The sequence below is a fragment of the Astyanax mexicanus genome, chromosome 21 (assembly GCF_023375975.1).
Source record: "Astyanax mexicanus isolate ESR-SI-001 chromosome 21, AstMex3_surface, whole genome shotgun sequence".
In the NCBI taxonomy this organism is placed as follows: domain Eukaryota; kingdom Metazoa; phylum Chordata; class Actinopteri; order Characiformes; family Acestrorhamphidae; genus Astyanax; species Astyanax mexicanus.
The window spans coordinates 31,792,946-31,820,887 of record NC_064428.1 but is presented as its reverse complement, the minus strand read 5'-3'; the positions used below and the strand labels follow the sequence as shown (position 1 = coordinate 31,820,887).

The 27,942-nt window shown below is 37.3% G+C and overlaps 2 protein-coding genes across 2 annotated transcripts in view; one reads left to right on the top strand and one right to left on the bottom strand.

The window, feature by feature from the left end:
* The window catches only part of tmem41ab (transmembrane protein 41ab), a 519,270-nt gene that overhangs the window by 127,608 nt on the left and 363,720 nt on the right, over window positions 1-27,942 (bottom strand). The window lies entirely within an intron of this gene.
* dis3 (DIS3 exosome endoribonuclease and 3'-5' exoribonuclease) lies at window positions 5,156-27,382 on the top strand. Its single transcript, XM_022674609.2, has 21 exons — window positions 5,156-5,486; window positions 7,884-8,041; window positions 8,575-8,768; window positions 10,297-10,370; window positions 10,454-10,621; window positions 11,407-11,568; window positions 11,693-11,809; window positions 12,753-12,890; window positions 14,061-14,207; window positions 14,962-15,078; window positions 15,875-15,976; window positions 17,128-17,192; window positions 17,282-17,366; window positions 18,273-18,400; window positions 19,523-19,609; window positions 19,809-19,965; window positions 21,480-21,694; window positions 22,547-22,715; window positions 24,645-24,803; window positions 25,938-26,063; window positions 26,963-27,382. Exons 1-21 carry the CDS (start codon window positions 5,268-5,270, stop codon window positions 27,029-27,031), a joined length of 2,856 nt encoding a protein of 951 aa, XP_022530330.2. The 5' UTR covers window positions 5,156-5,267; the 3' UTR covers window positions 27,032-27,382.

Below are 27,942 nucleotides of genomic sequence, written 5' to 3'. Positions count from 1 at the left end.
AGTCTCTTAAGAGAGTTTGCCGCAGATCTTTAAAATGTTATATTATTCTAAGAAGGTTTCACACAACATTTCTGAACATTGCTGCTTGAAGAAATACTGCCCCAAATATGAAAAGGACCATCCAGACTGTTATCAGTAATAAGTCCAAAAATCAGGATATTCCATATTTGGGGTTGTATCAGAGAGTCAACGTCAAAGAACATATGCTGCCTTTAAGACAGCATCTTGTGGGGAGCACTGAGTGTTCCAGCAGTCTAAAGTGTCTAAAGCCACTATGATCGGAAGATTTCTGGTTCGAATCCTAGTCATGCAGCTTGCTATTAGCTGCCAGAGCCCTGAGAGAGCACAATTGGCCTTGCTCTCTCTCTCTGGGTGGGTAGATAGTGCTCTTTCCCCTCATCACTCCTAGGGGTGATGTCGATCAGCACAAGGCTGCGTCTGTGAGCTGTTGTATAGGAACCGAGTTACTGCGCTTTCCTCCAAACGTGCTGTTTTTTTTTTTTTTTTTAAGAGGCGGTGGCTGACTTCGCATGCATCGGAGGAGTCAACTTTTTCTCAACTTTTTTCCAAGTTTTGCTTGTAATTAGAAGATAAGCTGTCACATCTGCATCAGTGTAAGCTTTGTGGATGTGTGAGGAGCATCATGGCGGGGTAGCTGATGGTGGTGGAGCCCAGCTGATCAGCAGGAATCCCTCAGCCTGTAGAATAAAGCAGCCGCAGCAGAGTAAACAGGCCTGAAATAGAGCTGCTGGATGAGTCACGAGGGCAGTGTGCAGTTGTTTGGCTGCAGTGTGGGTGCAGTTAGCTGAAGATGATGATGGTGGTGATGATGATGGTGATGAAGATGAGAAACTCTTTACAGGGTGAGTAAACAGGTCAAACCAGAGACACACCAGGGTGTAATGTGTGACCTGCCTGTCTGGGACAACACACACACACACACACACACACACACAGTGACACAGTGGTTTTGTTTTCAGTTTCAGATCATTGGTAAGAGTGGAATTTAGGCAGGGCATCAAAACATGACCACATTATTCTACCATCTAGTGGTGGGCTACTGTATACACTGTGTGTGTGTGTGTGTGTGTGTGTGTGTGCGTGTGTGTGAGGCTGCTGAATCTGGTTCTGCAGTAGTTCTAGTACTTGACAGGAAAGTTGTAGTACACGAAAGTCTTGAGAAGAACTAGTTATAGTACTAAAAGTACTGGAAAATAAAGAACTGGAAAGAATTAATTTTAAGAAAAGAAAAGTACTGGGAAAGTACTAGTTTTAATGCTAGAAAGGAAAATACTAGAACGTACTAGAAAGTACTAGTTCTAATATTAGAAAGTAAAAGTACTAAGAAGAACCAGTTTTAGTACAAAAAAGGAAGGTACTGGAAAGTACCAGTTGTAGTACTGGAAAGGAAAGTACAATTTCTAATATTAGAAAGGAAAGTACTGGTTGTACTGGTTCTAGCACTAGAAACAAAAGTACTGAAAATTACAAGTTCTCATACTAGAAAGGAAAGTACTAGCTCTAGTACTGTTATGGAAAGTACTGGAAAGTACTAGTTTTACTACTAGAAGGGACAGTACTGGAAAGTACTAGTTCTAGTACTAGAAAGGAAAGTACTGGAATATACTAGTTGTTGTACTAGAAAGGAAAGTACTGGAAAATATTAGATATAGCACTGGAAAGAATTCGTTCTAGTACTAAAAAGGAAAGTACTGGAAAGTACAAGTTTTAGTACTGGAAAGTAGTTCTAGTACTGGAAAGAAAAATACTAGTTTTAGTCTAAAACAATGTTATAGGAAATGTATTTATTTTAGAGTTTTAGTATTATTTTCTGCATAAACAGTGCATGTTTCTGACTATTCTTTTTAATTCAAATGATGAAAATATCATTGTCAACAAGAGTGAATGTTATTTCTTATTTCTTATTTTCTGCTAATTTCTTGTCTTTTTAAAGTTAACTTGTTCCAGTTGTTGATAGAAATAAAGCAATGTTTAATCATGTTTGTTGGATCTTTCAATCAGTCTCTAAAATAGTGATTAAATTAAGTCAGAAACCATACATATCATAAATGTAGTCTAAATATCTAATATTTCTCAGTTTAGGTTACTTTAAAAGTATGTTTGAATTAAGATGAGATTAATGGTTCCGGTTCCGGTTGAGTGAAGGGAGGAGTGAGTGATTGCCGCTGTTGACCGGATTAATTGATTAATTGGTTGATTGGTCTTTTGGGTGAGATTGATGCTGTAGTATTATTAAACTCTACAGTTCTGTGGATTTCGCTTTTGCTGCTGCTCTATCTGCTGTTTGATGGATTAATCAGGAATCTCTGGACTGATTGATTAAGATTCACCGCGCGCGCTACCTGCTGATTGCTCACCTGACTCACCTGCCGCAGGTAGACGAGCTTTTTACTGCATCACGCCCAAAAAGATTCCAGGCTTTGAAGCCTCAGAAAGAGTGTCATCTGGTGATTAACATAAATGATTACAGCCTGCACTTTATCTCGAAGCAAATGAACCCTCTGATCCGCTGTTAACTATGTTTTATTATTAAAGTGATGCAATAAATACTTGGTTGTTGTCATTATTAAAAAACACAATTAATATAATGTTTTTTTAATATGATTAGAATAAATATTTTGCCAGTGTATAGTGACTCTGGCATTTGAACGTGTGGAGTGTGTGTGGTGGTGCTTTGAACTTTTTACACATAGATTTGGACATATAATGTTCAATATAAAAGACAAAGAAAAACCTTTAAATGTAGATATGATTCACTTCAGAAAAAGAATCATAAAGGTGACATATTTATTTAATGATTCACAATTTTTTTTTTAAACTGTTGCAATGTTTACATTGAAATTTCATGGAAATTTGAAAAACTATTAAATTTGAAAATACCATATAATAAAGGGAAGGGGATCTGCGGTGCTGTCATGCACGAAGATAGCATTAGCATTAAAGAGGTGTTTTTATTATATGTCAACTCCTAGGAATAGAGCTGACACCGCTCCTTAAAATATAACATTTTCATTACAATAACACACCATATTGTTGTGTTATTGTTAAATAACATAACATTTTTAATACACTTAGTGCTTACTCTATTTCTCGCAATTTTCTCAAAATGTTCCCAAGCAGTGGAACGCTTGGTTAAAAAAATATGCGCAAATATAGAGGTATAAGATACTAGACTTTCGCTGTCAATCACTTTTTATGAAGCCAATCGACAGCAGTAGCACTCTGTCAATCATTTTCTACTGCTGCCAATGGCGTTTACCTCCCCTCCCACAGGGGTTTGATATGGGGGACAAGCAAAATGTGAAGTTGTGATTTTACAGCTTTGTTTTAAGTATAATTTAAGTATATAGATAATAAATACAAATGGGAAAATATAAAAATGGATAATAGACTTTTAATAGACAGTTAAGTGAAGAAATGCTAAGCTAAACAAGACTGTTTTTAAAGTTTGATGCCTGATTAACATTTTTAGTTTCAATTTCTGATCATTTAAGGCTAAATTTGAAAAAAAAAATTGTGTGTAAAACTTCAATATTTATTGATTGATTTATTTTTATTTAGTATAGTAGAGAAGAAATGGGTTTGAGTTTTTGTATCTTGTAACCAACGTAAGTTGGATTATACCATCAGATTTTTGTTACAAGATTTAAAAAATAATAATAATAAAAAAAAAATCCTGAAATTCAGGATGTGATGGGCAGAAATGAAAACTCTCAAAAATTCAGTGTCCTTTACTTTCTGTAGGAGGATCAACACAAGCTGAATAAATTGTATTGTGTAGTGTTATTACAGTTATTACAGTGGTTTACAGTGGAAGAATACAGTGGTTTTCTGTGAAGTTTCTCCAGCACTGAGACAGGAGCAGTATTAGCATTAGCTGCTAACCGCGCTAAGAGTTATCTCTTTCGCCGTTTAGAGGTGAGCATATCGGACTGTAGTCTGTGTGTTTACCATGTTAAAACAAGGGAAGAACCGCTAGCTAATATCACCATAGCTTCCCAGAACACTCAGGGTTCCTCAGTGTAGCGCTATCAGGCAGCATTTGCCTCTCGCTAGCACTGCTCATTTTCCAGCAGGACTTGGCACACTGCCCACACTTCCAAAAGTACCAATTGGTCTTTTATACAGTATAATATTCTAATTTTCAAAGACATTGATTTTTTTTTTGACTGATGCTAAAGACATAAAAGTCTTATGACTGAGGTTTAAAAGCTTAAAAATTTATTTCCAGTATAAAAATTAATAAACATATAGAAATTCTGATTTTGCTCAATTGCTCCATAGTAGCCCATTCAATTTTGGTCTCACTCGGGAGCGCCTCCTGGCGGTCAAATAAACTCGGAAACGATACTGAAGTGGGTGTTCTCTCTATTAGAAGCTCTGTGGCCTGAAAACGCTTTAATACTGAGAAATCTGCTGCAGTGTCTGCCTCTACCGGCCAAACCTCTAAAGCGCATCAACCAATCATATATGACGGTCTTTGCGATGTTAAAGAATAATTCAGTTAAAATATTTTTTTATATACATCATAAACATTTTTTGTATATTTAAAGCTCTGAAAAAAAATTAAGAGAGCACTTCAGTTTCTGAATCAGTTTATCTGATTTTGCTATTTATAGGTTTATGTTTGAATAAAATTAACATTGTTGTTTTATTCTATAAACTACAGACAACATTTCTCCAAAATTCTAAATAAAAATATTGCCATTTTTAGCATGTTTTTGCAGAAAATGAGAAATGGCTGAAATAATAAAAAAGATACAGAGCTTCCAGACCTCAAATAATAATGCAAAGAAAACAAATTCATATTCATAAAGTTTTAAGAGTTCAGAAACCAATATTTGGTGGAATAAACCCTGTTTTTTATTCACAGTTTTCATGCATCTTGGCATCATGTTCTCCTCCACCAGTCTTACACACTGCTTTTGGATAACTTTATGCTACTCACTCCTGGTGCAAAAATTCAAGCAGTTCTTGATTATATTATATTGTATATTTTTAATTTGGTTAAAAAAAACATAATTTTTAAGTGTTTTTATTGTTTTTTTTTTTTTTTTTTACAGAGCTGTTTTTACAGATTTCTTAAAGTAAGTTAAGCCTGCAGATTTAGGTTCCGGCTGCCGGCTGCGGGGTGTTGTAGCAACCCGGACGTGTTTTGTGGTTGCTCCGGCCGGATACACGTGTGTATAGGAGTGTGTTTGTGTGTATCGGTGCGTGTTTATCTGTATTTGCGGGGTTAAACCATCATGCTGAAGTCTAAGACGTTTGTGAAGAAGACGCGCTCGGGCGGGGTGCTGAAGATCGTGCGCGAGCATTATCTGCGGGATGATATCTGGTGCGGGAGTGAGGTGTGCGTGGAGTGCGGGGACGGAGCTCCTGTGCTGCTGCGGGACCCCCGGATAGAGAGCGACCTGTGTACTTACCCACACTACCTCCTCCCAGATACTAATGTAGTACTGCACCAGGTAAACCACCCTCTATACCACACACAACGTCACTAATGTAGTCCCAAAACCCAAAAATCAGCGTGTCAGAAAATTAGAATAATATATATATGGCCAATTGGTACTTTTGGTATCAGTGTGGGCAGTGTGCCAAGTCTTGCTGGAAAATGAAATCCTCATCTCCATAAAAGTTAGTATAAAAGTAAGCAGAGGAAAGCATGAAGTGCTGTAGGATTTTGTGGGAAAACAAAACTGCACTGACTTTAGACTTGATAATAAAACACAGTGGATCAACACCAGCAGATGGCATGTCTCTCCAAACCATCACTGATCATCAGTAAATTTTATATTTCATTTAAAGGAAATCAAGGGATCAGAGTCTGGAGGAAGAGTTGAGAGACACCCATCCAAACTGCTTGAGGTCTAGGCTACGTTTACATTAAATCTGATTTTTTGCTCAAAGTGGCTCAGATATGATTTCTTCATGTCTGTGTGAACGTGCTAAATCCATTTTTTTTTATCAGATTTAAGTCACTTTTATATGTGGTCCTAAATAGGATACGTATCCGATCCACGGAGATTTTATATGAATGTAAACGATCAAATTGGAATTCATGTGTCTTTTTTGCTTTTACTCATTAGCATTAGCATTAGCGCTACGTGCTTCCCTCTAATACCCACAAACACATCTCTGGGTGCAGCTGTGCAGCTATAGCTGCAAAAAAAAAAAACAGCAAAAGCAAACTGCCTGGCCTTTTTTCACCTCCTCGACCTGAGCATGAACTTCAGAGCAGCTGTTTCCTGTTTCTCAACTCCAGCAAAAGATGCTCCACATATGAGCTGCTAACTCATCCATTTATAACCCTTTATAAAGCTACGAGTCTCTCGACTCTCTAATATGAGTTGTTTTGTTGGTGGTGAAGAAGGAGGTGTTTATACAGGTATTAATGTGCAGCAAGTGAGGCGGCGTTTCAGGGACAGATTCGTTCACATTACACACAGTTAATGTAAAAGTAATGTTAAGTAGTCATAGTGGGAAGTTTCCACAACCAGTGATGGTTCAACTCTGCTATAGGCAAGGATGATGTCCAACTATCTGCTGCAGCTCAACTATCAGCTCTCCCCCCTGCCCCACCCCTAAACCCATACATCACCCAGTGCCCCTCTCCAACTACGCCTCTCATTTTTTAGCCTTTTTCAGTTTTGAGCTGAGGGTGAAGTCAGCTAAAATTACAGGATTTAGTGCCCCTTTAAGACATTAAAGCTATACTGGAACAAATGTGGAAATACTTTGTAAAAATGTGGTTAAACAAACTCTAATCTATTTTAGAAGCTTAAGAGATGTTTCAGGAATCTTATATAATATATGAATTCTCCAGTTTTACTTTACAACTTCTTCCAAGAGTCTTTGAATCCTGTGTCTAGTCAACATAAAACTTTTCTTTATACTCAAACTTATTGTATCAGGGATTCTGATGTCCGAGAGATCAAACTCATTCTAATGCTTAAAATGTGTTATTTGATGTGTATCAAATAATTAGATTAAACAATAAAATAAGAACTTATTTATACCACAAAATGTGAATTAATGTTTTTTTACACACATATTTTATTTTACCTCAACTAGTGTGCTGCCTGAACCTAAAAATACCCTTGTCCGAAAGCAAGTTTCATGACTTTACGATACTTAAATAATTGTTTAAAGTAAAGTAAAACAAACACAATAGCTACTGTGATCGCATATTTTCGGTAATTATTCAAACTGTATAGAAATTTACAATTGAAAAAATATTGTGTAAAAAAAAAATATTTAATCATGTAAAAAGTGTACTTTTTACATGATTAAAATCGTGTCCGGAGTTTCTGGCAACACCATAAGATTTTTCTAAAAATGCAAAAAAACAGGCATTTTATTGGCTAAATCACACTGTAAGAACCACTTTCTGTTTAGTGGAAACTTCCAGGGACAACTATAATATATAAATATATTTTGGAAAAATCAACATTTTATTTTTAGAAATTAAAAACCCATTGTGTCCCTTGTCTCAAAAATCCCTGGTATAACAAATCATCTTGTTAAAAATATAATACTTAAGAGTGTTTATTGAGTATTTCTTATAAGAAATCTAAAAAACAGATGTTCCAAAAGGGCTCAGGTCCAGCGCAGTTTTCTGATTTACCTGTTCTGACACACCTACCAAACCCAGCAATTACCAGAGAGCTGAATCAGGTGTTCCTGAGCTGGAAAATCCCAAAACTCTGCAGGAATCCAGCCCTCCAGGCCTGGAGTTCCCCGACAATGTTGTGTGGCATTGAGCTGACAATCCATTTGTTCATATGAAATTAAAAACATATTAGTTTGAATGATCTTATTTGGGGAGATCTGTTTAATCGCAATGCTCTGTTCTGTCCTCACAGATCGATATACTTGAAGATCCTTTGATCAGGAACGTGATCATCCTTCAGACGGTTCTACAGGAAGTCCGACACAGAAGCGCGCCGGTGTACAAGCGCATCAAAGATGCCATTCATGACAAAGAGAAGCATTTCTACACCTTCACCAACGAACATCACAGGTAACGTTGCTGCAGGAGTAGATTACTCCAGAATCTGATGCCTCGTATTTCTTCTCTTCACTGCTGAAACTGAGAATCAGTTAATTCATGTTAAGCTGAGCTAAAGGCTAAAGCTGTTTCCATGTGGGTCAGCCAGACGTGACCCTTCCTGGAGCAGTTTTTCCAGTTTCGAACAGTTTTTTTGAAGTTGTAGGACACAGTACTCACTGCTCTCTGGCTTCATCTGTAATTTCTTTACAGAAAAGGCTTCTAGTTTTAATAGTTACAGAGGTCTATGTGTTTTATCTGTGTCTTTTTCTAGTTATTATGATGATAAAAGTGTGAATGTGCTGTGTGTGTGTGTAAGTGTGTAAATGCTGCTGCAGAAGAGTAACAGCAGTAACACCATCTGTTCCAAGCACTACTTTTTTGGCATCCATTTCCAAAGCTCAGTTTATCTTCATTGCTACAGTTGTTAACCAATGACTTGTTTCCTAAAAAAAAGTGTAAACAGTAGAGTATGATCTGACTACATTTTCGTCTGTTTAATTCAGAGAGACGTTTATCGAGCGGGAGCAGGGAGAGAGCGCCAACGACCGCAACGATCGGGCCATCCGTGTGGCGGCTAAATGGTACACAGATCACCTGAGTAAAGCCCCGAATGTAGGAGAGCTGAAGGTGGTGCTGCTGACCAACGACCGAGCCAACAAGGAGAAAGCTGAGCAGAGCGGCCTGCTGGCCTACAGATGTACGTACTGTATAATGCATCTGAATTTACTCTAGAAATCAAGGGTTTTATTCCTTTATAGTGGATTGGATGGATGGATGGATTGTTGGATGGATGGTTAAACTGTAGGATGGGTGTACAGTTGGATAATTCAATTAAGTAAAACAATGAAATGATAATGTGGATTGATAGATGAATAGATTGATCAATGAATACTGAGATATATGGATGGGTGGATGCTTGACTAGGGGGTATATACTTGTGGATGTAAAGTTGAATGGATGGATAGATGGACAGATGGATTCATGAATGGCAAGTGGGTTGTATGAATGGATGAATGTTTAATAGAATATAAGGACGAGAAGGTGGATGGATGGATGGATGGATGGATGACTGGGTAGTAGAATGGATGTATGGATAGTAGGAAAGATGGCTAATGGAATGGATGGATAGTTAGATTGAAGGCTGGATGCACAGTTGGATAATTCAGTTGGACACTGAGATAATTAGGTGGATGAATGGAAGGATGGATAGGTGAATAGTGAAATAAATGGATAGGTGGATGCTTGGCTGGGAGGTATATACTTGAATGTGGATGTAAAGTTGGATGGATGAATAGATGGACAGGTTAATTCATGATTGGCAAGTGGAATGGATGAATATTTAATAGAATGGATGAGTGGATGGATGGATGACTGGGTAGTAAAATGGATGTATAGATAGTGGAATGAATGTATAGAAGGATGGGTGAAAAGTTGGATGATCAGTGGAAGAACAACGAAATAATTGGATGGGCGAATGGATGGGTGATATGGATGGATAGATGCAGAAATGGATTCATGACTGACTAGTGGGATGGATGGATGAATATTTAATAGAAAAGAAGGATGAGTGGATGGATAGATGACTGGGTAGTAAAATGGATGTATGGATAGTGGAATGGATGTAGAGTTGAATTGAAGGATGGGTGAAAAGTTGGATGATTCAGTGGAAGAACAACAAAATAATTGGATGGATGGATGATATGGATGCATAGATGGAGAAATGGATTCATGACTGGCTAGTAAAATGGATGGATGGATGGACATTTAATAGAAAAGAAGGATGAGTGGATGGATGAATAGTTGGATGGATGGATGACTGGGTAGTAAAATGGAGGTATGGATAGTGGGAAAGATGGATAGCTTGTCAGTTGGGTGGACGAGTTTATGGATGAAAGAATATTGGAATAGGTAGTGGATTGAAGATTGGAGGCATTGATTGGATGGATAATTAATGGGGTCATTTAATAGATGGATGGTTCCATAATTAGTGGGATTAATGGATGGATGGATGCCTGATTAGAGGGTGGAATGAATTCAGAGTGGGAGGATTGTTGAATGGATGCGTGATTGGGTAGTGGGATGGATGGTCTATGTATGGATATCTATTGAGGTGGATAGAAAGATGGATGGATTCTAATTGGAAGGGATAAATAGATTAATAAATTGATGTTCAATTAGATAAATTAATGAAATGAGTAGGGTTTTATGGATGTGTTTGTGTGCAGGTGAGGAGTACATTAAGAGCCTGATTGGTAATCCTGAACTGGTGGACAGGCTGGCGCTGGCGTCTGATGATCAGGTGAGATCAGCAGTGATTAACCCTTTCCTCCCTGTGAGATTCCTCCTGTTTAACCTCTCATTTTCCTAACGATCTTCCTGCAGAATGATATAACGGGCAGTAAGCTGCTGTTCCCGGAACACCTGCCACTGTCCAGGATCCAGGCGGGCATTAAGAGCGGCACCTTCCTGCAGGGCACCTTCCGCGCCAGCCGAGACAACTACCTGGAGGCCACGGTCTTCATCCACGGGGACGGAGAGGACAGCACTGAGGTACGATTTAAATCTCTGAATATACAGCTCTGGAAAAAATTTAGTTTCTTTGATTTCACCAAATAGAAAACCTCTGGAATAGAATTAAGAGGAAGATGGATGACCACAAGCCATCAAACCAAACTGAACTGCTTGGATTTTTGCACCAGGAGTGAGTAGCATAAAGTTATCCAAAAGCAGTGTGTAAGACTGGTGGAGGAGAACATGATGCCAAGATGCATGAAAACTGTGATTAAAAAACAGGGTTATTCCACCAAATATTGAATTCTTAACTCTTAAAACGTTTCTCAGTCATTTCTCATTTTCTGCAAATAAATGCTCTAAATGATAACATTTTTATTTGGAATTTTATAGTTTGTAGTTTATAGAATAACACAGCAACATTCATTTTAATCAAAAATAAACCTGTAAATAGCAAAATCAGAAAAAACGATTCAAAAACTGAAGTGGTCTCTTAATTTTTTCCAGAGCTGGATGTGCACACCCCTTTAAATGAATGCAGCATTCAGCTACTTTTGATCGCACCCATTGGTGACACAGATGTGCAAAGGCACGTATAGCTTGTCCAATCCCTGTAAAGAAGATGGCTGCAATTAATGATTATTTTGGTAGTCGACAAATCCGACGATTTTCTTTTCGATTAGTCGATTAGTCAACGATTATTTCTGCCAACTCTAAAAACGATAGAAACAGCTGAGATGAGGTTTAAATGGCATTTTAATATTTGAATGTTGTTTAAACATGGAAATTACTGATATTCACTCTGCCTGTACGTGTGCCTGCAGGTTCTACTGCAGGGGCTCCAGAACCTGAATCGGGCCGTGCACCAGGACCTGGTCGCCATTGAGCTTTTCCCTAAAGAGCGCTGGGTCGCCCCCTCCTCAGTGGTGCTGCAGGACGATCGGCCCAATGATGAAGATGCAGAAGAAGAGGATGCCGAGAAGAAGGTGACTTATTGATATGGCTGTAGATCAGTGCAGAGTCTCATATATTTGTTAAAGCTAGGCTAAAATGTGGTGAAAATCTGTGAAAATTCTGACATTTTCTTTCCTTCTGCTGTTTTCTGATCAGTTGGAGAGCACAGTGTCGGACACCAGTGTTCTGAAACCCACGGGCAGGGTGGTGGGGATTATCAAGAGGAACTGGCGACCATTCTGCGGGATGCTCAACCAATCACAGATCAAAGAGGTAACCAGTTTACACCTTCAAGTCTAATCTACTCCTCCAACATCACTTCCTGTCCTCACTACTATTACTGGTGTATTTAAATGCAGTCAGATTCTTATAGTCATATTTGAACATTGAAACTCTGAAATGAACAGGTGTCCCAATACTTTTGTCCATGTAGTGTATATAAAATAGGGGTGGGACAAAATATCTATATTGCGATATATCATATCGATGATACGTGGCTTCAATTATGGACATTTTTATTAAAACTCCATAAGACTCACCCTCTTTAGTAAATTGACTTACTGTATTTGTTAGTCTGTAAACTAACACTTAAAAAACCTTAAATTCCCTAAAAAATGACACCAGTCAGGTATTAAGGAGCAGTAAAGCCACTCTGCTCAAGTACAGCTGAAGTAAAGGGAGTTTTCAGTGAAGCTTCTCCAGCACTAAGGCTGGGTGCAGCAGCATTAGCATTAGCCGCTTATAGCAGCTCTAGCTCTTTCACCGTTCAGGGATGAGAATATTGGACTGTAGTCTGCATGTTCCTTGTGTTACAACAAGCTTTATGGGACGAACCGCTAGCTAATAGCGCTCTTTGTTACTGGAACACTCAGGGTTCCTCAGTCTAGCGCTATCGGGCAGCATTTACTAGCGCTAAAAGCTGCTAACCGCGTCTGGCTAAGTGCTTGCTAACCACGGCTAGCACTCACCCTAGCACAAAATACTGGAAAATACGGTACTAACGTCAAACTTACTGCTTCATTACTCCACAAGGTGGTGCTATAATCAAATTAATATGGTAGACATTAATGGAAAAATTTTGTTTGTTAAATAAATACGAAATATACGCATAATTCCTGGTATTTGCTTATTTAGGAGTATTTTATCCTCTTATTTTATCAAGTAACTTAGATTATTGTTATTGTTATTAACACTGTTCTTCATCCTCATCCCCCAGGCCACCAGGCACCTCTTCACTCCAGCAGACAGACGCATCCCCCGGATTCGAATCGAGACTCGACAGGCCTCCACGCTGGTGGGTCAGAGGATCATCGTGGCGATCGATGGATGGCCGAGAAATTCCAGATATCCCAATGTAGGTGTACAAATGCTCATTGACTGGGATCTTTTATTGCCTTTGATTTGTATAGATTTAGTGTTTAAAGTGTTTAGTGTTGAGCATGTGTTATAGGGGTCTGTGATATGGCCCTTAAAATAATATTACAATATTTCAGGGTGTTTTTAATTAATTAATTAATTTTAAGAAAATAGCTCAGAAAAAAAAAGTTTACTGTAAACACTTTTATGCTTTCTGTGGTAAAAAAAAAAAAAACTATAAATGTCTGTATAAAAAGTAACCAATTTTTTCAGTAACACACGTGGTCTTTCCTGCTGTACCAGGACCTTCCTTTTTTCACCAGCTCTATTTTTTCCTCGGAGAGGATTCTGCATCCTGAATATCCGGTAGAAAAAAGTGCTAATGGCTGCTAGTACAGCCGCCAAGAAAGCTATTTTAAACTTCAGAATTAAGCAGGGTGTGTCTATTGGTTTTGTCAAGGATTTGTCTAATCAGTCATAGTAGTTGTGTGGAGTGCAGATGTATGTTTATTGTATCTGTTGTTGTTATTATTATTATTATTATTATTATTATTATTATTATTACTATAATTATATTTCACTACATTGTTCAATTTTCATACTAACTATCCAACATACTTTACTATATCTACCTTATTGTATATGCATTCACTGTTATTATTGTCAATATTTTTTTATTATTTACTTTGTTGTGGTGCGTCTTTGTGTATATGCAAAATATGTTTTAAAAAATAAAAAAATCTATTCACAAAAAGTAACCTAATTTTGTATAAAATAATAGTGTTACAAAATAAAAAATAGCAAAAATGAAGTAATGTAAAGACAGTAATCTACTAAAGTACAGCATATTTAGTGCACTATAAAAAAATTAAAAATACATACAGAACAGACTTTTCAAAAGGATTACAATATTAAAAAATATTTTTTTATTATGTCAGAATATTTGGCAGTACTGTTGTGCACAATACAGCACACTTCTAGTGTGTTAAACCCCTTAACAATCCAGTCCTTTTGTTATTTTATTTTTATTTATTTGCTTATTTTATGTTTATATTTATGTGCGTTCTTACATATACTCTTACTATTTTACTGTAGAAACACACCAAGCCCAATTTGAACTGTTTTCTAACATTTTAATTTTATTTCATTTATTTTATTTTTTTTGTAGGGTCACTTTGTGAGGAACCTGGGTGGAGCTGGAGATAAAGACACAGAAACAGAGGTTCTTCTTCTAGAGCATGATGTTCCACACCAGCCTTTCTCCCAGGCTGTGCTCAGCTTCCTACCCAAAATGCCCTGGGGCATTACTGAGGAGGTAAGCGCTGACTGTGTGGTTGGAGAACATGGCTGTGAACGAGATTAATTAGGAACTTAATAATCTGTTATAGTGTTATAGGTCAACTTCTAATGTCAGATAATTGCATTTAATTGCATTTTTAGTTTTTTTTATTTTTTAATGCAGGTTTTTATATTCATGTGACTTTAATACAATACGATAAAAATTGTAATATGAAGGAAATACCATGTGTGTTATTCATTTATTTTAGGGATGCAACTAACGATTATTTTGATAATCGATTAATCTGTCTTTTTTTTTTTTAAACCACCACCCTCTTTTCAATGAAAAGAAAAACTTTTTCCCTTTTATAAAGTGCAAACAAAAAACTTAAAATGCAATAGAAGTATTATCTAAGTCTAGCAGGCTTAAGTAACACTGAGTGAGAGAAAGTAGTACGTGAAACTTTCCGGCTGCTCATTTAAGGTAGATTTAAGGTGGAATAGAATACTCTGTGGGTAATTTTAAGGGAAACTTGTTCACTAAATGCGAGTGAGATATAAATTTACTAAGAATGTGATCTAGTTTAAGTCTAGCAGGCTTTAGCTCCACATTATGGGGAGGCAACTGCACATGCGTGTATAAATTACGTATACCAACTAATTGGTAATTAAATTAGTTGCCAACTATTTTATTAATCGATTTTAATCTATTAGCTGCTGCAGCCCTAGTTTATTTATTTATTAAATATGCATAAAAGTATTTAGTTTGATCCTGATTTTGTTCCTCTCAGGATTTGAAGGTGAGGACGGATCTGAGACACTTGTGCGTGTGCAGCGTGGATCCTCCTGGCTGTACGGATATCGATGACGCCTTGCACTGCCGTGACCTGGAGAATGGAAATCTGGAGGTAAGTGACTCTGAACTTATTTAAGTTCAGAGTTACTGATATTGTTGTATTTCTAATAGTGGTGTCACAATCGATAAAAAAAAAAAAAAAGTTAATCTGATTTATTGCAATTATATTTTGTGATTAACTGCGATTAATCTCACTTGTTCTTTTTAAGACGCAAGTTTTTATAGTATATATTTAAATGGAAATAAAAAAATGAAAGTAAGAAATGTAAAATGCAATTATATATATTTATATAAGTGGTATCTACTTTTTTTTTTAGTAAATACTATTTGCTGAGTATAAAAGTTTCAGGAAGTGTTTAGTATTGCACACATGCTGACAATAGGGGGGGGATGACCATTTAAATGGCCTGGGGGAAACATGTAAAAGCCAGTTTTCAGTGATGTCTATACTGTTCCTTTAAGAGACTCTTAAAGCTCCTCTCTTTTATTTTATTTTATTTCTGTGAGTAATGCCATAAATGTTATGTTACTGCTTTTAAATGAATCGTAAGAGTTAATGCTTTAGCGTTGACGGCCCTAATTTCTATTAATTAAATTGATTATGTTGATTAATATGCTGTTTAGGTGGAATGTGGAGGACCAACAGCATATTAGACAGCTGGTCATAATGTTTTGACTCGTGGGTATTTGCTCTTCAAAATAAAAATCTGCAGGTGCCAGGTTTTAATAAATGAATTTAGTTCAGTTTAATGCTCGTCAGCTCAGGCAGTTGCTGTCTTCCCAGCACCAACATCTTGTTTTTAATTGTTTCTACCGATCATGCACGTCCTCCCTGTCTCCTGCCACAGGTCGGTGTCCACATAGCAGACGTCAGCCATTTTATTCGTCCAGGAAACGCGCTGGACCAGGAGGCGGCCAACAGAGGCACCACAGTCTACCTGTGTGGAAAGGTAAGTCCCTGATTGCAGAACCATTAGGATAATTGAGAGGATTTGATTATGTTGAATGGAAAATCTAGATATTGGAACACATTTTGAGCATTAGGGGGGTCAGTTGCTGATATTAAAAATAAATATTTAAGGATTATATTGTAAACTGTAGTAACTGTGATAACATGATCAGGGTGTAGCATCAGATATAAAGAAAACAGGATGAGTTTAAGCACTGCAGCTCTTATCAGCAAAGCTTCAGCCAGTATTTTCTTACTTGAACTGTGCAGTACTACCGGCAGTCTTTGTGGCTCTTGGCTCCGAATTTGCCCACCACCACTCCCCCAGTCCCATTTCCACACACAGGGTTGCCATGTATAGACAGCAGCACAAAAACAGTGTGCTGCAGCCATGGAAACAGGCGAGGTGTAATATATATATATATATATATATATATATATATATATATATATATATATATATATATATTTTACATTTTTCTGCTGAGTAGGTAATCACTGGGCTTCAGTTAGGTTTACTAACCATAGCTATGTGATTAACACCACCACTAGCGTAGTAGAGACAAACATGTTGGACATTGAAACATGTACAGCTCTAGAAAAAATAAAGAGAGCACTTCAGTTTCTAAATCTGTTTCTCTGATGTTGCTGTTTATAGGTATATGTTTGAGTAAAATGAATATTGTTGTTTTAATCTATAAATTACATATTTTACATAAACCTTTCTCCCAAAATCCAAATTAAATATGGTAATTTAGAGCATTTATTTGTAGAAAATGAGAAATGGGTGAAATAACAAAAAACATGTAGAGCATTCAGACCTCAAATAATGCAAAGAAAACAAGTTCATATTCATAAAGTTTTAAGAGTTCAGAAATTAATATTTGGTGGAATAACCCTTTTTTTTATCACAGTTTTCATGCATCTTGACATGTTCTCTTCCACCAGTCTTACACACTGCTTTTGGATAACTTTATGCCACTCCTGGTACAAAGATTCAAGCAGTTCAGGCTGGGGAGTCTATGGCAAAAAATAAAAAATAAAACTCTTTTCAGTGTTTGTAAAATTGACCCCTGTATCCAGTTTCACACACTTGCTCACATTTATTACTGTTTATTTCTGAATCCCATTTTTTTTCTTTTCTCTCCTCAGAGGATTGACATGGTTCCAGAGCTCCTGAGCTCCAATCTGTGTTCTCTGCGCTCCAATGTGGAGAGGTAGCTTTTATTAACACTCATTATTGATTGATTGTTCTGTTGACTCTCGAACAGTGGTGGATACTTACAGCACATTTCTCTCTCCACAGGTTGGCGTTCTCCTGTATCTGGGAGATGAACCACAATGCTGAAATCCTCAATACGCGTTTCTGCAAAAGCATCATCAATTCCAAGGTATAAACCTGTATTACAAGGTCTATTACTTATACTTATAGATATTCTCTATAAACACAATTATTAATTTATACTCATTGACAACAAATAATGCACCAAGAAGTTAAATAATAAATAAATAAATAAATAAATCTTTATATGTGTAAATGTAATGATGATAATATACTAGTGCATCAAAAAAAAATCATATCAATAAAAGTTACTTTATTTCAGTAATTCAGTTCAAAATGTGGAACTCATATATTATACAGATGGATTACACACAGAGTGATCTATTTTAAGAAACCCCAAAAATCAGTGTCTCAGAAAATGAGAATATTATGTGGGTAGTGTGGGCAGTGTTCCAAATCCTGCTGGAAAATGAAATCCGCATCTCTATAAAAGTTGTCAGCAGAGGGAAGCATGAAGTGCTGTAAGATTTTGTGGGAAAACTCCCACACTGGCCACACTGCCAAAAGTACCAATTGGTTTTATATAATATTTTGATTTTCTGAGACACTGATTTTTGGGTTTTCATTGGCTGTAAGCCAAAATCATCATCAATAAAATGAATAAACGGTTAAAATAGATCACTTTGTGTTTAATACATCTATATAATATATGAGTTTCACATTTTCAACTGAATTACTAAAATATATATATATTTTTTAAATGCACTAACGTATAATAATTCAATTGTGTGCATTGCTAAAATGTCCATTAAAAAAAAGTTTCATATATTGTCTTTGTTTGCAGAAGAAATCCCTGAATTGTCTTTCTGAACACAGATATCATTGTAAAACTGGATTATAGCTGCTACACAAGTGCAACATCAATATAATGATAAACAGTTGATGTATAAGCACGTGTTTAGAGCGATGAGTATATTTATTTTGGGGGAAATTAACATAAGCGATGTTGTTTCAGGCTTCTCTGACGTACGCCGAAGCTCAGATGAGAATCGATGATGCCGGCATGAACGATGACATCACCACGAGCCTGCGGGGGCTGAACAAGCTAGCCAAGATCCTAAAGGCACAGCGAATCGAAAAAGGGTAACAGCTTCCACTTTAATAGATCATCTGGGGGATGTTAATATACAGCTCTGGAAAAAAAGAGATATTTTACCAAATTGAAAACCTCTGGAATATAATCAAGAGGAAGATGGATGATCAGCAGCCATCAAACCAAACTGAACTGCTTGAATTTGTGCACCAGGAGTGAGTAGCATAAAGTTATCCAAAAGCAGTGTGTAAGACTGGTGGAGGAGAACATGATGCCAAGATGCATGAAAACTGTGATTAAAAAACAGGGTTATTCCACCAAATATAGATTTCTGAACTCTTAAATCTTTATGAATATGAATTTGTTTTCTTTGCATTATTTGAGGTCTGAGAGTTCTGCATCTTTTTTGTTATTTCAGCCATTTCTCATTTTCTGCAAATAAATGCTCTAAATTACAATATTTTTATTTGGAATTTGGGAGAAATGTTGTCTGTAGTTTATAGAATAAAACAACAATGTTCATTTCACTCAAACATAAATAGTGAAATCAGAGAAACTGATTCAGAAACTGAATCTCTTAATTAACTGGTCTCTTAATTTTTTTCAGAGCTGTATATAGAATTACTAAAATATGAGCTTGCATTTTTTTTCCTTGTAATATCCATGAAAGTATGATTTAATCATATGATTTCATTAAATTACAAATGAAATGCTGTAATAAATATAAACTTGTGTTTATACTCTTAATATTATGCTGGGCAAATGCCAAAAAAGCAAAACATTGAGCACATAATTTAGTTGATTCTTTAAGTAAAAAAACATTTAATGAAATTAATTTTCTGTATTTTATAAATTGTCTCTATATATTTTAAGAACAATCACTTAAAAAACATAGCATATAAAAAGACCCATTCCATTTGAATATACCATTTTAATAATCATTTAAATTAAGTTAATAGACAGTGATTTATATTTCATACTTAAAAAAAAAATACCAGGGTGCCCTAAAAATGGTGGGGGTTATTTGATTCTTATTTATTGTTTAGCATCTGGTAGGTTACATGCTTCCAATCTGCATGAAGGACGGTTTTGTAATGTAATTTATGTGTTCCTTATTATTTTGTAATAATAATAATAAGAGCTTGTATATGATTTATTGTTTTCTGTTTCAGGGCTCTGACTCTGTCCTCTCCGGAGGTTCGATTCCACATGGACAGCGAGACTCACGACCCCATAGATCTTCAGACCAAAGAGCTGAAGTGAGTTTTATTAGAGCTTTGTTGTGAATAAGATGTCATTTTGTTACTTGGCTAAAAAAATGCTATTATTTTTTTTGTAATACTTGTGTATTTGTTTCTTAATGATATCTTTATTGGCCTGGTCTTATCTAATCTGTATTAGATATGTTTTTAAGTTGATATATTTTTTGTAAATTCTCTTTTTTCTCTGTTCTCTCAGAGAAACGAACTCAATGGTGGAAGAGTTCATGTTGCTGGCGAACATCTCAGTGGCACAGAAGATCTACGACGAGTTCTCTGAATGCGCCCTGCTCAGAAAACACCCCTCACCCCCACCATCCAACTACGATATCCTTATCAAAGCTGCTAAATCCAGGGTACATGTGATGTTTATATTAATTCTACTGTGAAAACATGCCTAATGCAATCCATGGAACATGGGACTAACTTCTGTATCTGATCCCATCACTTTTACCATGGATTTATAAGTGTGTGTAGGGTCTCCTGCATTAAATGTGGATGTGATTGATTTCCTCCAAGTTTGAATGAACAGTTTTAGCCAGACACCGACAGCCCAAAAAAATCCAGCCCATGCACATTCTGCTTGAGCCCGAACACAAACCGACCCATACACTGTCTTTATGACCCCAAGCCCGATTTAAACCCAACATTTTTTTTTAGTGAATATAGTGTTAAAACTGAGCTTTTAAAATCTTTTTTTTGGGCTGTTTTAATAAGCAAAATCTGTTATTTAAGAAAAATGTTTATTAGGAACAGCTGCACACAGCGCTGCAAGTCAAATGCGGACAAGTGCAGGAGGTCACGTGTGCGTGAGCCCCAGAGCTGAATGATTATAACATTCTGACCTGTGCAACTTTTATTTAAAGCACAGTTTGATTTGTTACTTAGCTATATTGTGATTATCATAGCTTTATATAAAATAAATATAGCATTAAAAAAAAAAAACATACGCCTATATGACAGACCATTTTTCTTGAGCCCAACTGAAGCGGCCCAAGGAAAGTGGTAGAAAATCTCGACTCGACTTGGCCCGCAGTTCACTTGGACTTGGACAATACTTTGCACAATTTTTTTGCCCTGTTTCTCATGCTGTTTCTCTCTCTCTTTCTCTCCCTCTCTCACAATGCCTTTGCTCACTTTCTCTCACTCGCGCTGTCTCTCTCTCTCGTGCTGTCTCTCCCTCTCCCTCACGCTGTCTCTCCCTCCCTTACCCTGTCTCTTCCTCTCTCACCCTGTCTTTTCCTCACTTGCACTGTCTTTCTCTCTTGCGCTGTCTCTCTCTCTCTTTTGCGCTGTCTTTTCCTCTCTCTCACGCTGTCTCTCTCTCTCTCTCTTGCACTGTCTTTTTCTCTCTCACCCTGTCTTTTCCTCACTTGCACTGTCTTTCTCTCTCTCGCGCTGTCTCTCTCTCTCTCTCTCTTTTGCGCTGTCTTTTCCTCTCTCTCACGCTGTCTCTCCCTCCCTTACCCTGTCTCTTTCTCTCTCACCCTGTCTTTTCCTCACTCGCACTGTCTTTCTCTCACTCGCGCTGTCTCTCTCTCTCTCTCTTGCACTGTCTTTTCCTCTCTCTCATCCTGTCTTTTCCTCTCTTGCACTGTCTTTCGCTCTCTCACGTTGTCTCTCCCTCTGTCTCTCACACTGTTTCTCCCAGCCCAAGGTCTGGGTAATGCTCTCTATGGATGCACATTTCACTGTGGATTGAGAAAATGCTCGTTGCATAACTTTGGAAATCTTAAGAACGTGGAGGCGAATGCTGCACCCACTATCAGGCCTCCCATAAATGGCCAGATTTAGCCTCACTCACAAGATAAAACCTCACAGCTTAAACTTACACATGCACATCATCTACTCTTCTTCTTCTCTTCCTCAGGATTTGGATATTCACACAGATTCGGCGAAAGCTCTGGCGGACTCTCTGAATGAAGCCACTCTGGAGGACTTTCCTTACTTCAACACGCTGCTGCGCATCCTGGCCACCCGCTGCATGATGCAGGCCGTCTACTTCTGCTCGGGGATGGACAGCGACTTCCACCACTACGGCCTGGCCTCGCCCATCTACACACACTTCACCTCGCCCATCAGGAGGTGAGCGGGACCTGACATGCTCTCAGAATGATGTTTTTGACTTCAGTATATGTTCAAACTAATATTGCCAATAGAATAGGACTCTCTGGAGTAGATTGTACTGTATTATACACTGAGATATGGTGCCATATAACTCATCCCTAATTTTCACATCAGGGTACCACTATTTTTTTATTTTTTTTGCTGTTTTTAGCAAAAGAAAAATTCACACTGTTCTCATTTCCTATTATATATCTACTAAAGACAGATTATATCTGTTCAGTATCATTTATTTTACTTTAATCCTGGATATATGGAGATATTTGTAGGAGTGCATTATTATTACTATCATGACATTCTGGACCATTGACTTCTGTAACAAATCTGATAAAATGATTGTATTTTTTTAATATATATATTTTTTAGGGGTGTGCCATATATTATTTTGTATGTAATTAATTTATAATTAAATGTTTATTTTGTTTTATTTTGTTTGTTTTGTATTTTTGATTTTTTGTGTGTTTTTTATGTTTTATTATCTTGGCAGGAGTATCGTTATTGCAAAAATACCATGAAATATCATGATATTATTTTAGGGCCACATCGCCCACTCCTACTTCCATTTTCCGGCAATAATTTTCACACATCTAATGCCATTTCTACATTTCTACGTCCACACAGCCACCAAACCTCTTTCAGTACAGTAGAGCAGGTCCCCAAGCTCCAATCCACAGCTAAACTGACCAGCACTCTTCTATTTTTTTCTTTTTTTTAAATCATGCTTCGTTCTTTTCACTTCAGCTGTGCAACCATTTATTTTTAAAGTTATTTTTTTATTTTTTATCCTCTAATTTGTTTCTCATTTCTACTCAGGTACTCTGATATCATTGTTCATCGGCTGCTGGCTGTGGCCATCAGCGCAGACAGCACCTACCCGGACCTGATGGACAAACACAAGCAGGCCTCTCTGTGCAACAACCTCAACTACAGACACAAGATGGCCCAGTACGCCCAGAGAGCCTCGGTGGCCTTCCACACACAGGTACAGCACGACTGATAAAGCAAGATAATTCCCAGTATAATACAAAAAAATTAGCTTTTATTCACTATAATGGGGATTTTCTCCCTTTTAGTACTGTGTTTTTTGCACTATAAGAAGCAACTAAAATCCTTTTTAATTTTCCCAAAAATCACCAGTGCTCCTTATAATCTGGTGCGTCTTATGTATATTAATTTTACCAGTCAGGTATTAAGGAGCAGTAAAGCCACTCCCCGGAAGTACAGATTTATACAGGAGTTTCAGTTTAGTTCTCCAGCACAAAGACTGGAGCAGGATTAGCATTACCATGCGTTTTAGCCATTCAGAAGTGAGTATTAACACCGGCTAGCCCTGCTGGAGCAGCATTAGCATTAGTCGCTATCAGCACAAGCTCTTTTACCTTTCAGAGGTAAGTATATCGGACTGTAGCCTTCGCTTTTACCAAGTTAAATCAAGCTATTTGGGATGAACCGCTAGCTAATATCGCACTGGCGACATTGGCAGCTAACTGCTAGTGGTTAGCCGCTAATGCTAATGCTCCAGCCTTAGTGCTGATGAAATTTGGGAATCTAAGCTTACTGTAAATAAATGGAAGCGCTTTACTCACCCAAATAAACAATTTTCAGGAGAGAAATCTGTGTAGATTAACATCCAGCGCTCTTTTGACTTAAAAATGACCAGTTCTCTTTTAAGCATTCGTTTCGGTGTCTCACTATGGGATACGCCCCTTCCGCGTATGCCTCAGAAGCTCTATTCCACTACGCCAGCCAATGAGGCTGGCTGACAGCTGTGACGCTCGTGCTCCCACCCCCCGTATATAATACGGTGGCACAGCGTCACCTCCTCATTCAAAAACCTTCTTCTCGCTTCACTCCAGAAGCCTCCACACACACACTCTCTCTTCTCTCTTCCGGGCACACTCCACGAGAGGCATAGCGACCTCATGGGCGGTCTTTAGTGGCCTTTCTATTCAGGAGGTGTGTGCAGCGGCGAGCTGGTCCTTGCCTCATACGTTCACCAGATTTTATAAACTGGACATAACAGCACCTACTATAGCACATGCGGTGCTGAGCGCCGGCTCGGGGAACACTCAGTCTCCACTGTGAGGCTTAGCTGGTTGACAGTGTGTTCAGGCAGGCTTGTCTGACAATACGCGAGTTAGGATATCCCATAGTGAGACACCGAAACGAATGCTTGAAAGAGAACTTTAGGTTACTTGCGTAACCCCGGTTCTCTGATAGCATGAGTGAGGTTTCTCACCAGACCACCCTCCTTGCAGCGTGAAGCGAGGAAGAGGTGTGCCTGTTTTTTGAATGAGGAGGTGACGCTGTGCCACCGTATTATATACGGGGGGTGGGAGCACGAGCGTCACAGCTGTCAGCCAGCCTCATTGGCTGGCGTAGTGGAATAGAGCTTCTGAGGCATACGCGGAAGGGGCGTATCCCATAGTGAGACACCTCACTCATGCTATCAGAGAACCGGGGTTACGCAAGTAACCTAAAGTTTTGTTTACCTAGCTTAGCCTTACTTCATTTATTCGTGGTGAGACCTGCTGAATTAGGAGAAAAATATGACTATACCCCTGTTCCTTGCTAGAGTTGCATAGTGCACCTAATAATCCGATGCGCCATATAGTGTGAAAAATACGACATATGGTCACTTTCCTGCAAAAACCTTGCATTTGCATTTTAACACTTTTTTTTTACCTAAAAAAAATCCCACAGTTGTTTGTTACACTGTGTCTAAATTCCATGATGAATTGGTCAATAGAAATACTCCAAAAGTGTTGATTTCCAAGTAATGAAAGTTAAGAAATGTTTTTAACCACCTTCTATAAAGTTGGCTGTTTTTGGAGATGCAGGGTTTTAACATTTAACACCTAAAATGATGCATTTAATCCTTATCTTGTCTTTAAATGTTGTTGTCTTTCAGCTTTTCTTCAAGAACAGAGGAATCCTAAATGAAGAAGGCTTCATTCTCTTCGTGAGGAAGAACGCCATCATCATCCTCATCCCCAAGTTTGGCCTGGAGGGAACGGTGTTCTTCGAGAACAAAGACAAACCTGGACCACGACTCAACTTCGACACTGAGGTTATTACTGAGCAGCAGTCCTGGCATTGTTTTAAACTGAATATCTTTAATTAGTCATTAATCTGTAACATGTCATTTATATCCAATATAACATTATGGATGCAGTAATGGTGTGATGTCAGAATCACCTACTCTGATCTTGATAGTATGATATTTAGCTGCTGAAGCATTTTAGCCTGTTAGCATAACTGTGGAGGACACAAATCCAGTTTAGTCAGTCAGTTTAGGATCCCATGCTTTGGAGAAAAATATGGACTTTATATTTGGTCAGATTTTTATATTTGTTGTATGAGCAAAAAATGGACAAAAGTAATTGGACACCTGCTCATTTAATGTTTTCTTAATCAGAAATCAAGGGTTTTAAACAGAGTTTATTCTGCTTTTTTTTGGAGTTACTGTCTCTACTGTCCAAAAAAATATTTTTAACTAGATTTTGGAGTGAGCATTGTTGTGAGGATTTGATTGCATTCAGGAGAGAAATGGCTGAAATAACAAACAAGAGCTTTCAGACCTCAAATAATGCAAAGAAAACAAGTTCATATTCATAAAGATTTAAGAGTTCAGAAATCAATATTTGGTGGAATAACCCTGTTTTAAATCAGTTTTTATGCATCTTGGAATGTTCTCCTCCACCAGTCTTACACACTGCTTTTGGATAAATGTATGCCTTTACTCCTGGTGCAAAAATTCAAGCAGTTCAGTTTGGTTTGATGGCTTGTGATCATCCATCTTCCTCTTGATTATATTCCAGAGATTTTTTAATTTGGTAAAATCAAAGAAACTCATCATTTTTAAGTGCTCTCTTTTTTCCAGAGCTATATTATAGTGGTATTGGATGGAGCTTCATAATTCCAGAGAACACAGTTCTTCCACTGCTTCATAGTTTTTCTCAGTACTGGGAGGCTTAATACTCCTCTATAACCCATGCCTGGCATTAGGCATGGTACCAATAGATTAATGTAGGTATTCTGCTAGACCAGTAGTATATTTTTGTGCATTTGCACATCTATGTCAACTATGGGTGGAGCTTAAAGTAGCTGATTGCATATTAATTAGATAGGGTGTGTCCACAAACATTTTTGGTGGTTTTGGTCCTATTTTATATCATTATCATTATATCATTATTCTTTCCAGGGACCAACACTGACCGTGGAGGATCAGCACACCTTCCACATATTTGACAAAGTGAAAGTGACCATCAGTCTGGACGCCTCCAATATCCAGCACCAGAAGATCAGGATGGCCCTGGTGGAGCCAGTGGTACGTTTTTCCTCTCTCTGTCTTTTCCAGTCAAAAAATCAGTATCTTAGAAAATTAGAATATTATATTAAGACCAATTGGTACTTTTGGCAGTGTGGGCCGTGTGCCAAGTCCTGCTGGAAAATAAAATCCACATCTCCATTCTCTGTAAGCCATAATAATAATCAACAATAAAAGAAATAAAAACTTAAAATAGATTATTCTGTGTGTAATACATTTATATAATACAAGTTTAACATTTTAAACTTAAATTACTATAATAAAGTAACTTTAAAAAAAAATTATATTGTATTTTTTTTAAATGCACCTGTATATTATTATAAGTAATTTCTGTCAGTAATAAGAGAGATTTTACTCTAAAAACTCCAGATTCCATTAGAACAGATGCAAGCAAACATAAATGCAGCAAAATAAATAAGTAAATAAATAAAAATCTGAATCATATCAAACAAGGTGTTGATGCTGAAAAGAGATTTGCAGATGTTTAAATGAACACAGTGATGTAAAACCAATACTTTTTTTTTTAATAAACTATTGGTAAATAACAAATACCTACTGTCCAGATAAGGAGGTTTTTCAGGCTAATTTTAAGTGACTGATCCAGACTTTCTGACTTATCAGGTAAGATAACATAGATGTGAAAAGGCCTGCAAGAAAAAAAAAAAACGCTATCAGAGGAACACTGCTGCTGCTGCAGCTCAGCCAATCAGCTCTCCCTCCTGCCCGTGCCCCTAAACCCATACATCACCCAGTGCTCCTTTTTTCAGCCTTTTTCAATATTAAATTATAGCTAATATAGCTAGACTACGCCCTCGTAGGAGGTAATGAGAGGAACTGCGCTCAGTCACTAAACAGCAGTGTAAAACCAAAACTAACCCTGTGGTGTGTTTCTCCTCCAGATCCCTGGTGTCAGTGTGGCGTTACCAGAACCAGGACCAGAAGCAAAGAAACCCAAACTGGATCGCTGAGCTCAGCAGAAGCTGTCCGACACTGCCATCTTAGTTTCTTTTATTTTAATGTTCATTTTTAGAGAATGAATGTAAATATTCTTTTGAATTTGTGGCTATAGCTTGTCTAAACTATGGGGACTGTTGTTAAATATCAATTACGGATGTTTTTGTGACTTCCTAAAAGCTTAAGACACAACTCCAGACATGCAGAATCTTAAAATTGTCTTAAAAGTGCAGTCTCATATTTTCCTATGAAATGCTGCACCTGAAAAACACAAATGCAGGACTTTGTGCAAAACTATACAAAAAAATTAATCCATACATCATATAATAATGGAGAAACTGCAATAAAACGATTTTAAGCTAAAACACAGTTCTCGTCATTTTGTTCAGATTGTGTTTTGTGTTTTATATTCAGAAACTGGTTCAGAAATCTATAATGAATGAATCCTGTGAAGAACACTGATGAAGCACCAGAGGACTAATGATCCACCACACAAATATTATAAGAGCTGTTCTGTGGTGGTTTTCTATCCTGGGATGGTTCTGATCATTAAACTGGAGTGAAGTATACAGAGAAACTGATTCAGGACTACAGACTGTACTTACAGAACTACAAAAAGTGATCCCTACAACAGATCTTACAGTGTGGCTCTTATAAAATGAACAAAAGTAGAAATTCCTCTGCATATTATTATATTATAGCATTAAACTGCATGGATATGAACTACAGTAACAGCTGTGGATAACGGTTAAGCTACTCTTAGGAGACATCCTTAATTATAAGCATTGAGTACTTTGTATTTATTTATAGGAGAGGAAATTATAGATTATATAAAATTCAATATATATATTTTTTTTATTTTTAAAAAACTACCTGGGCTACTTAATATTTAAATGGTAGTATATACACTGCTCAAAAAAATAAA